Below are 11,424 nucleotides of genomic sequence, written 5' to 3'. Positions count from 1 at the left end.
ATGGTTCTGTCGAACGTTTTTGATCAGGCCACAGTTTTCAAGCCACACACAGATTTTGCAAGGCATTTAGAAAAAATTGATGAAAAGAGGTATATTTATAATTTTATATTAACATTATATTATATTAGTAGCAAAAAAATTAGCAAAATCATAGAACAGTGCCTGCAACGCTAGAGTAAATATGAATGAGTGAGTGCCCATGATTTAAAATTGTGAAAATACTTTTATAGAAATGTAAATTTTAATCTGAAAATAGAAAAAACCCTAACCTAACTTTATAAAATCTTTTATATAAATTACAACAACATATTTACATGTAAATAACGTGTTTTCAACTGAATTGCAGGCACTGTCAGGGTTATGCCAAAAAGTTAATTAAAATTTTCATTATAATCTTTATTTTGTTATTTTGTTTTTCAAGTCCTGATTGATAACTATTGTAGTATTAATAATTAATAGTTAGTAATTAATTAATTAATCAATGTAATATTATGATTGAATTATGAAAAATTAATTTAAAATTTTAATTGATTGATTTTCATTTTGGTATATATTTTTCTATCATTTTATTCAACTGTTGAATTAAAGATATTTTTCATTTTATTTTCTTATTTGCAATCAGTAAATTTATTCAGGATTAATTAATTAATTAGTTTAATGTATGAAATGGTAATCAATAATATTTAACTAATTTTTAATTGAAATTTAAAATATTAAAATATATTAATTAATTTTGAAAAGGTACTGCTCTGGTGGAGATGATGGGTCTATAGTTATTATTGATACAGAGGTTCCAATGATTTAATTAATTTTTTCTATCTTAGTTTATTTTATTAGTGACAAAATTTGTTTTTCTCTTTGTTGTGTTATGAATGAACATAATATAAGAACATATACATACATGAATATATATAAAACACACATAACAGCTGTTATATTATATATCTATAATTCATAAAATTATATATATATATATAGTTTATACTTATATATATATATATATATATATATATATATATATATTTATCCTACGATTACAGAAACGAAAAATTGTACAAAAGTTGAATGGCCACACGAGGCCCATAGCTTGCCTCCATGCAAAGGCAGTTTGTACAAAGTCTAAGAAATATAACCCAGAAAATGGAAACAATGATGGTGATGAAGAGGATGGTGGGATGATAACTTCGAAGTGTTTACTCATCAGTTCATCATCCGATCACCAAATCATTGTATGCAATGAGTTGATTAGATTTTTTTTAACTTTTCAAAAACTTGCGACATTTAAAATGAAATAAAATTTATTTGACTTTGAAAAATATAAATAATTACCTATTTTCAATAAATATATAAATAATAAATAATTAAAAATTATTGATTTCGTATTTTGTTTCAACTCTTCCAATTAAGTTATGGGATGTTGATGATGGTAGCAAGTTTAAGGTTTACTCTGGGGAGGAAAGGCTAGCTAGGGTTAATCATTTTTATACTTACAAATTTTTTGTCATTTTGAAACTTAATTAATCAAATAATTATTTAATTATATATATATATATATATATATATATATATATATATATATATATATATATATATATAAATAAAGAGAATATGTTTATTTTTGAATGTTTACAACATATTTTTATTTAAGAAATCTTTTCCTTAGCCTAAAAGCATTAATTTAAATTCTAGCTGTTTCATTTCAATTAATAATTCTTATTTAAATCAACTTTTTTTAAATTAAATAAAAATTTAATCACTTTTATTTAGTTAGCTGAAGATCGTTAATTTAAATTTTAATTGATCCATTTCAAATGATAATTTTTTCAAATTAATTTTTTTTTAAATATTTTTTCAAAATTCAATACTTTCCATTCAAAAGGTCCTGATATCCATTCCAATATTTTCAAACTATTTTTTCTCCGGGGGCGAGAAATTACTAGCCTGGCACATCGACAAAGGAATGATTGATTCGTGTAAACCTGTCGAGAATGAAGGTAGTCTTGGGAATATTTTTCTATTTTTAGTTGTGCTATATTATATTTATGCTTCTTGTTTTCCTTGTTTTTTTTTTAAATTTTGCAGATATTTCCTTTATGCTGTCATTTAGGAATCAGTTCATTTTGATTGCCGTTGACAATTATGTAGGTGGGTTGGTTGCTTGACTGCCTTTTCTTGGAAAATAATTGAAAAATCAATGAAAATTTATCTTTATTATTAAAGAATCAGTGAAAATTTGTCTTAATTCTGATGTTTTAGTCAATTGTTTCGTATATTATTTATCCGAGACTTAAAATCTCATCATAATTTTTTAATTTATGTCGACGTTTACATGTTTTTAATGTTTTTTAGTTCGGTGAAAAGCATTTTTTTCAACATATTTTATTATCTTGTTTTTGTATCTATGAAATTTAGTCAGAATTTGGTTTAAATTTTTGATTAAAAGATTTTTTTAACTAAAATAATAATTTAATTCATACTCGTACATCAAATAGTTGTAATAGAGGTGTTGAAGAATGACAAGAAAGCCAAAAAGATCAAAGATGGTGATGATAATGAGGAAGGAGATAATGATGATGACGACGATAATGACGTCACGCCATCATTCAACCTTCAGAACCAATTAAAATTGGCCTCACATAGAGAAACGATAACTGCACTCAACAAAATTGATGGTATAAGAGATGTCTTGGTTAAATTATTTTTGATTTATAAACAAAATGATTGAATGAATGGTGATAATTATTTTGGAATACTTGAAAAAGTTATTTAATCAATCAATCAACTAGTAGTTAAGCAGTCAGCCAATCACTCAATCAAACTAGCCAATCAATCACCAAACGACAAACTAGCCAATTGAACTCTCTCCTCTCTCTCTCATTTTTCTTTCTTCCTCTCTCACTCTCTTCCTCTCTCTCTCTCTCTCACTCTCTTCTCTCTCTCTCTCTCTCTCTCTCTCTCTCTCTCTCTCTCTCTCTCTCTCTCTCTCTCTCTCTCTCTCTCTCTCTCTCTCTCTTAGATGACTGTTTCCTAACTGGTAGCTTGGACGGTTCTATATATCAGTGGTCAGTCAACAACAATTGGTCACCTGTTCACAGATACAATTACGTTGACGGGTGGGGCGCTATATTATTCATAATATAATTTATTATAAATTATAATTATAACAATAATATATTTTTGACATAATATTATTCGAAGAAATTGTTAAAATTATGATGGGTAATAAAGAAATTGAAATTAAATTAAAACAGTTACCTTGGTGATATGAGAATATACCCATATAGTGTTCAGTCTATTATTACTGTTGGAAAAGTTAGTCTGTTGTTACGAATGTTTATTTCGATATTTATTTATTATTTTATTGAAAATAATTATTTTTTTTTAATTGTAAATGTTTTATTCGAAATACTGAAATAGAATTAATAAATCTATGATTGAACTTTACAATGTTTACCTTTTTACATCAATTTAATCAAACTTTCGATTCATGCTTCTCGATCATTCATCTATCTATCCATTTATCTATTCATCCGTTTATTTATTCATTTTAATCCATCCATCTACTAGCCATATTTTTCCAAATAGTTTATAATAGCTGGGCACGGTAACAGCATTCACATATATGATGCAGTGGCCAAATCTTTAGTGGTCAGTAAGGCAACTGCACATGATAGCAAGATCACTTATTTGTCGACTCTTTATCAAGGGTATTTTTATTTTTATCCTACTTTATTTTGATTATTCTTTGGATATTTTTTCTAGCAGTTTTTCGAAAAAATTTTATTTTACGTTTTTTTTGTATAATATTTTTTAGGTTATATTTTTTGTTTGCAGAAATCTATTTGCCTCGTGCTCTGGAGATGCTACAATTAAGATCTGGAGATTATCATGTAAGGATCCGACAAAAAATAACGACATCAATTCGTATCAGAAGTGAATTTTTGCCTCTTCAATACTTAAAGTTTTTTGGTTATGGATTTTGCGTCTGTCAAAGTCCGGTTTTTAAAAAAATGAAAAAAATATTTTTATAAATTTTACAGGTTGCGATTTTAAATAGAAATAACTGATGGTGTTAATTATTTTTCTAGCGTTAAGCATGGAGATTTGATGATTGAGTCCCTTGGTACCTGTTCGTTGCATTCCGCCTCTGTCATGGTCAGTACTATTATACGTGTTTCTTTGTTTTATACTTCCAAATATTAGTTATGATGTGATAATGGAGTTGTGGATTTGCGATAATGATTTGTATGATGACGAAGTTTAAGATATATATATATATATTAATTTATATACGATGAATGAGTGTACGTTACTTCTTTCAGAAATGTATAGCAGTTGAGCCAAATAAATTCCTTTCATGTAGCAATGACTTCCGAGTCATTCTCTGGATGGTTGGTCTTTCTTTACTTTTTAATAAATTCCTTCGTTGTGGGTTTACGCTCAGCATTTGATTTTAATAACTTTATTTTGATAATTTTTTTCACAGGATGGCTTTTCTGAAAATCGGATGATCTACAAAAGGCTAAGACACATGATGCCATATTGAATGATCCGTTTTTTCATCTCTACCTAGTCGATTCCATTTGATAATTATTGTTTATATATTGAAATCTTGTTGAAAGTTTACATTTAGAAAATTTTGTTTGACGATTTGTGATTCATTCCGTTTACTTGTAATTTCGTACGTGTAAAATTTCAAAATTGATTACGTAGTTTGCTCATGGTTTTCGCGGGTTACGTGTGGTAGGAAGCATTGAGTTTTTGTGTTTCGGGTGGAGCGCTGTTCTCTTATCTAGTTTTGATTCTCGGTTAAATTTTAAAAACAACTAAAAGTGGATTTATGTTACATAGTTTTTCGTCATAATAAATAAATAAAACCATCAAGAATTAAAAAAATGATTGAAAACAACAGCATGAGGATGTACTACACGGTCAGCGAGGCAGAGTTTATGAAGGCGGCTGATGCTTTACTAAAACTTGCTGACGGAATTTTATCAGATCCGAACAAATTTAGAAAAATCGACGTGAATGATGAAGTCGTCAAATCTGTTTTGGGAAAAATACCCGGAGGGCTGGACTGCCTGCTCGAGATGGGGTACTCCTTAAAAGATAATTTTTATCAGATGCCAGTAAAAATATCTATGGGTAAAATCATGAAAGTCAAGCTAGACTTGAAAGATTACTATGATCAGATCGTTTTACGAAATTCCCTAACGAACGTCAGTGAAGAGGAAGCCACCAGATCAAGAAAAAGAGCCCTCAAACAAACTATTCCACGCCCTTATTCGAAATCAGAATTAGATTTATTTGTTCGTTTATCTGACAATTTTGACAGAATGTTTCTGTATGAAGAAATTTTAAGAATCAAGCATTTGTGGACTGGCCCAGTTGAAGATCGAACTAAAAAAAGAATGGAGCAATCTGGACTTGATGGCCGATATTACAAAGATATTTTCCTGTTAGAGCTGCTGTATTGGTTCAAATATTCTTTTTTTACTTGGGTAGATGCGCCTGAATGTGATTGCTGCGGTCAGTCTAAACTTATTGGTTATGTTGAACCAACATTGGAAGAAGTAGTTTTTGGAGCTTATAAAACAGAACTCTATAAATGTTCTGAATGCTCAGTTGAAATCAGATTCCCTAGATATAACAATCCATTGAAATTGTTGGAAACAAGACGTGGCAGGTGTGGAGAATGGGCCAATTGCTTTGCATTGATTTGCAGATCGGTTGGTTTTGAGACAAGGTAAACTATCAAGCTTGTTTATTTTTCAAAAATATAAAATAATTAAAATGAAATTATTATTATTAGAAAATATTTTAAACAAATTGTACATAATTTTGCAGATATATTCTCGCAAACTTTGATCATGTTTGGGTTGAAGTTTATTCAGAGAGCCAACAAAGGTGGCTGCACTGTGACCCTTGTGAAAATGTTTGTGATCAAAATCTTCTTTACGAAAAGGGCTGGGGCAGAGAGATCACTTACATATTTGCCTTTTCATTGAACAACATTCAAGATGTCACATGGAAGTACAGTTCTGACCACAAGGCTCTCATGAGAAGAAGAAAGGAATGCAAAGAAAGCTGGTTAGTCAAAGCATTAATTACACTGAGGCAAGAAAGGTTCAAATTGTTGAGGCTGTCACCAGAAGCTGAAAATCGAATTTTAAATGCAACTGCATTGGAATTAGTGGACATGTTGAATGAGCCATCAGAAAAAAAAGATGAAAAATATTCTGGCAGGACAACAGGTTCATTAGAATGGAGAATTGCAAGAGGTGAAATTGGAAGTCCTCCAACCTTTGTACCTCACACAATAACTCTTCTGCCGCTAGAGAAAGAACACGAAACATTTGAGATCGTTTATAACTCTGCTAAAGATTTGTACAAACGGTTCACTGGTTCTTATCTTGAAGTAAGCAACTGGTCTAGTTTGGTTTATTCTTCTGAAAATATTTTCAGAAAAGTGGAACATGATTGGAAAAAGGTTTACCTGTCTAGAACACCTGGAAGTCAGGTTGGTTCTCTTACGTGGAAAATTGATTTGAATTTAGTTTCAAGAATTGTCAGAGAGAATGTACTTGTGTATGTAACATCAACCACATACAACAATGCAACTGTTGAATGGACAATTTCAAATGAAAAAAACATCCAGCTCAACCTGAAACCTGGCATCAAATACGATTTGAATGTTTTCAAGAACTCAGCTGTTCTTAGATTGGATGTCAAACTTATGGGAGGTGATGGTGAAAATGCCTGGCAGCATGCTCAGATATTCAGGCAAGATTTCAATTCCACTGATGACGCCTTCTTCGTTAAATTCCGCACCAGAGAAGTCTTGGGCGACCCTGGTCAACTGAAATTTTAAATTATTATTATAAATTCTGAAATTATTTGTTAATATATCAAACCCGTGTATCTAAATTATTGTTGGCGTTTTCAATCATTATTTACGTTTTGATCATTGTCTATCTATCCATCCAACTATATTTACATATTATCTTTTTTTATATCGTTTGGGTATAGAATGTTTGTCTATCTAAGAAATTTTTTTTAATAATTTGAACAACATTCAAACACGCATACTTTTATTTTAATTTTATTAAACGGTAAAAATGTTCAACCTACAAATATTTATAATTCAAGAAAGCAACATTCTTGTCTTGATTCAACTGAAATTCAACGAAATAACGAATACATCAAGTTACAAGCAAGTAGTGTATAAATAATGAATTTGTGGGTGACAAATTGATGAGATACAACTCAGCATATCACAGCTTAATCAAACAGTGTAACGGTATGTAAGAAATTGTTGCAATATGTAAGAAAACAACAACTTTGCTCTCAGGGCAATGTTAGTCTAAAGTGTTTATAAGTTAAACTTTGCAAGTACTCTACAACTTGCTGATAGATAAACATTTATTTTGAACTATGTATGAGCTCAGTCAAACCGACTCACTTAATTATCAATATGTAAATAGTAACATTTCTTATTTAAATGAAAGGGAGCGTTTTAAAAAATCAAAAGAAATAACAAGTTAGGCATTAAAATACTTACTTAAAATATCAATGGCTGTATTTCATTTAATTAAAATTTATTATCATTACATCGTACAAGTCACAGAACAAAAACAAAATAGGAACACAAAACATGAACAGAACATAGAACACATCAATTTGTGAACGTAACAAATGGCATACTTAACGACGAATGATAAAAAAAAACCCATTGAAAACTGTTTCAATAACTAATGCAGTAGCAATAGGTATACTTAAAAACTAAACCCTATATACTATCTTTTATTTCGTTTTTATGGAATGTTGGAGCAAGAATGCGGAAAAAGGTGTAGAAATGTCTAAATCAAAATCGGTTTCTTTTCTGGAAAAGGATGTCATTGTTTGTGTAGTTATTTCTTATTATAACATTAAGATTTTGGTTACCAGCTCTGATGCTGTTTTCCTTTTTAGGAACGTCCTCATCATCGTCGGCAACGTCCTCTAATTTATCTTCTAGCTTATCTAGCTTTGATGTTTTACTATCTGGAGTTTTCCGATTGTCGTTTTGCTGTCCGTCAAGAATGCTAGCATGTTCTTTTCTCCTAGATTCCAGTGACTTTTCTTTTGATTCTATCAAGTTATTTGATTTAGTAGGCATGCTTGCAGACGGGGTGAGTTCATTGCGTGAGTCATTTTGTAATTTTTTTGATTGTTGTTCCAGCTGTTCGTGTTGGATGCTAAAGTTGGATGGTTTCGATGGTGGTAGTGGTGGTTGTGAAGATTTTTGTTGTTGTTTCTCTGCAAGGTGTGAAGAATCGTGACGTTGTAGTTGTTGAGGTTGTATATCACCTTGCTTTTGTTGCTGCAGTAGAAATTGTTGCTGTAATGATTGTTGTTGCGTCTGCGACTGTTTAAGTTTTTGTTGAGGTTGTTTTGTTGACTGCCCTTGTTGTTGCTGCTGCTGTTGATCTGCTGTTTGACTGCCATTTCGTTTGTAAAATTTTTTTGGGAAAAAATCATTCCGGTTAACAAGTTCCTCTTCAGCTTTATTTTTCGCCGTTTTGAGTACTTTTTCAATAGGGTATTTATCGTTTATCATTAGTCTTTTGTCATCGGCAACATTAGTTTCATTTGTTGTGTTATCATCTGCGTTCTCATCATCTTTGCCATACTCGACATTCTCGTTATCATTGCCAGTGTTATTAAAATTGCTATCGTCATTATTCTTCATCTCTTTACCACTTCTATTTTTGTTAAGTTCACTCCCGTCATTCTTGTTATCATTTTTAACAGCATCACCATCATCGTCGTCATTATTATCATTATTATTACTATCGTTTCTGAGACTGCTATCGTTATCTTTCCTCTTCAGAGTACTGACCATCTTACTGCTAACATTTCTGACTGGACTTTTAATCTTTCCATCAGAATTATCCACATCATTAAAAAATGGCATCTTGATGACCATTTTGTTACCATCAGCGTCATTCAAATCTTCCTTACCGCCTGCGTTAACATTATCGACCTGTTTTGCATTCTTGTTAACATCAGCAACATTTGAATCGTGCAAGATTTTAGGCAAATATTTTCCATCGTTTATTATCGTACGTTGTTGATTGAATTTTTTATCAGAGGCACCACTTATGAGAATACTTTTATCTCCGAGCTTTCCTTTCAGTTGATTTTTACCGTCTGATTCTATGAAAGCTTCAGTTCCTACACCCGACTGTTTGTTACTTACTGACGAGTTTTCATCTTTTGTCATCGACGGTGGTTTGATACTGGTGAAGAAAATAATTTAAAGTGGTCTTTATAGAGGATTAAATTAAAAATTATCTTCAATAATAACAGTTTTTTTTCTCAAGAAAAATAGCAAGTAAATGCAGTTCAGTTTTTTAGGATCAGAGATAGATAAAATTTTGTGTGCATTTATAAAAAATTCAGAAAGATGGTTGTGTATGAAAAATGTTTGTATGAAAGGTCCAAGTTAATGTTTTGCAAACAAAAATAACATATTAAGACTTTCTGAAAAATGACATCTAGAGAGAAAATAAAATACTCATTATAAGGCATTGTCTTCTTAACAAAAGCACCCATTTCAGCACTGCAATAACTATTCAATTCAATCACTTTTAATTTACAAATCTCCCGTTGATCACCATTTCCTGTGAAAAAAAATGTAGTAGCCACACAACGTTAGCAATATCACTACAAGTTATTGTAAGTAGATGTTGAAAATAACATTCATACAGCATTTTTATTATATTACCTTTAAAAAGTTTTGCTATATCAGTGCATTCTTCCTGAAAATTTAATTAGTAAAATCAATAAATTTAAAAAAACATGGCACATCTTTCTAAATTGAAATTAAAATTTTTTATAATATTTTGAATTCAAAATAAGGAATAGATGTTGAAAATGGAAGGAGATAATTGAAAGGCCCACCAATCTCTTGCTTAAGTTTTCAACTTTTTCCTTCTGAATTTTTAACTCATCGTTGGTGTCATATAACTTTTTCCTCATGTTATCCAGTTCATTTTCCATGTCCTTCTTAATGACAACCTTTTTCTGTCTGATCTCCAGTACCTCCTTATCAGTTTTACATGTCTGAGCAGCAAAATTTTAGCTTTATTATATTTCATTTGAAATATTCATCAATATTATAAAAAGTTGAACAAAAATATTGAAAAATACTATACCAAAATTTATTTATTAATCAAACTGAAGCAGATTTAAAAAAATTGAATGAGTGTGATTTTGGCAATACAAAAAATATTTGATCAAAAATGCACAAAAAAATTTAAAATTCCGATATTGAAAAATTGGTTTAGATCTACCTACATACATGTATAGTTAATTACTGTCCAACTGGAAAAATTATTTTAGCATATTCAAACTAAAAATTAAAATAGTTTTAAAAAATATATAGAACTATTTATATCACAAACATGGTACTCGTCTTTCCATCGATTCATCTGCTCTTTCAAGCTGGCAATTTCTTTGGCAACTTCTTTGGCCATTTTATTTTCCCCATAAACACTTTCCTTGGCAGCAGCTATCTCAGGAGTTGACGTATATGAAGTTAGTTTGTACTTGTAGTACATCAGAAACATCAGACCAACCACAGTGAGTATTATTACAAAGCTCTTCATTGAACCATCTCCACCAGGCCTCAACATACCTCGAGTTACGGGCATTTCGATGATTTGTTACTAATAAAATAAGTAATAAAACTTAATTTATATTACTAATAATATTGAATATATAAATACAAATCATCACATTTATATTTAGTATTTTAGGTTAAATTCAAAATAAAGCACAAAAATGTAATGTCTCTTTTATACAAAATGAAAAAAAATTTCTATACTTTACTTTTATTTGAAGTATTATATAATTATCAAATGTTATTCTTAGTATTTCATATTGATAGTTTAAATCTGTATTTTTACTTTACTTAACCAATCTAAACCAAAATACTAAAATTTTGAATAAAAATTAGTGTGAAAAATCAAAAAAAAAGAGATTCAATCTTTTATTAATCTTTAATAATGGAATAGCTGACTTTGACTGGTGACTATTATATAAGCATAAACTATTGAATACTAAAATATAATTAATTAAACGTTAATCAGCAGCAAACACACAAACACGCACACGCATAAAATCACATACAATAACCAATGCCCAGATAGAATGCAACGGAAAATTTAACTAGAAAATTAAATTAAATTAAATGAAGCATTCACAATGCTAAGGTAAACAATACAATAGAAGATTATACATGTGTATACATACAGGTATTGGTGCGTTCACTATATGTACGTAATACATTTATATGCAATTATACTTTATTCTGTATATCAAATCTAGCATACATAGAAAAATCTCATATATATTCATATATATATCAAAGATATCTAT

At 29.8% G+C, this 11,424-nt stretch overlaps 4 protein-coding genes across 4 annotated transcripts; 2 read left to right on the top strand and 2 right to left on the bottom strand.

Annotated features, from left to right (window-relative positions):
* HELRODRAFT_174976 (hypothetical protein) lies at window positions 1-4,546 on the top strand (the record flags this gene model as incomplete). The annotated part of the gene is made up of 13 exons (XM_009022405.1): window positions 1-89; window positions 347-370; window positions 742-790; window positions 1,041-1,106; window positions 1,880-1,994; window positions 2,083-2,145; window positions 2,493-2,672; window positions 3,017-3,113; window positions 3,252-3,312; window positions 3,586-3,707; window positions 4,089-4,155; window positions 4,323-4,391; window positions 4,487-4,546. The coding sequence occupies 13 exons, from the start codon at window positions 1-3 to the stop codon at window positions 4,544-4,546; spliced, it is 1,062 nt and encodes a 353-aa protein (XP_009020653.1).
* A 373-nt stretch (window positions 4,547-4,919) lies between these two features.
* On the top strand, window positions 4,920-6,871 carry HELRODRAFT_81998 (hypothetical protein; the record flags this gene model as incomplete). The annotated part of the gene is made up of 2 exons (XM_009022404.1): window positions 4,920-5,746; window positions 5,848-6,871. 2 exons carry the CDS (start codon window positions 4,920-4,922, stop codon window positions 6,869-6,871), a joined length of 1,851 nt encoding a protein of 616 aa, XP_009020652.1.
* Window positions 6,872-7,864: 993 nt separating this feature from the next.
* HELRODRAFT_174974 (hypothetical protein) lies at window positions 7,865-9,265 on the bottom strand (the record flags this gene model as incomplete). Its single annotated transcript, XM_009022403.1, has 1 exon — window positions 7,865-9,265. The coding sequence occupies one exon, from the start codon at window positions 9,263-9,265 to the stop codon at window positions 7,865-7,867; it is 1,401 nt and encodes a 466-aa protein (XP_009020651.1).
* Window positions 9,266-9,867: 602 nt separating this feature from the next.
* Window positions 9,868-10,697, bottom strand: HELRODRAFT_174973 (hypothetical protein; the record flags this gene model as incomplete). Its single annotated transcript, XM_009022402.1, has 2 exons — window positions 9,868-10,107; window positions 10,449-10,697. 2 exons carry the CDS (start codon window positions 10,695-10,697, stop codon window positions 9,868-9,870), a joined length of 489 nt encoding a protein of 162 aa, XP_009020650.1.
* Between the last annotated feature and the right edge of the window lie 727 nt (window positions 10,698-11,424).

Source organism: Helobdella robusta, assembly GCF_000326865.2.
Source record: "Helobdella robusta unplaced genomic scaffold HELROscaffold_31, whole genome shotgun sequence".
Classification (NCBI taxonomy): Eukaryota; Metazoa; Annelida; class Clitellata; order Rhynchobdellida; family Glossiphoniidae; genus Helobdella; species Helobdella robusta.
This window is presented reverse-complemented; position numbering and strand designations above follow the sequence as displayed.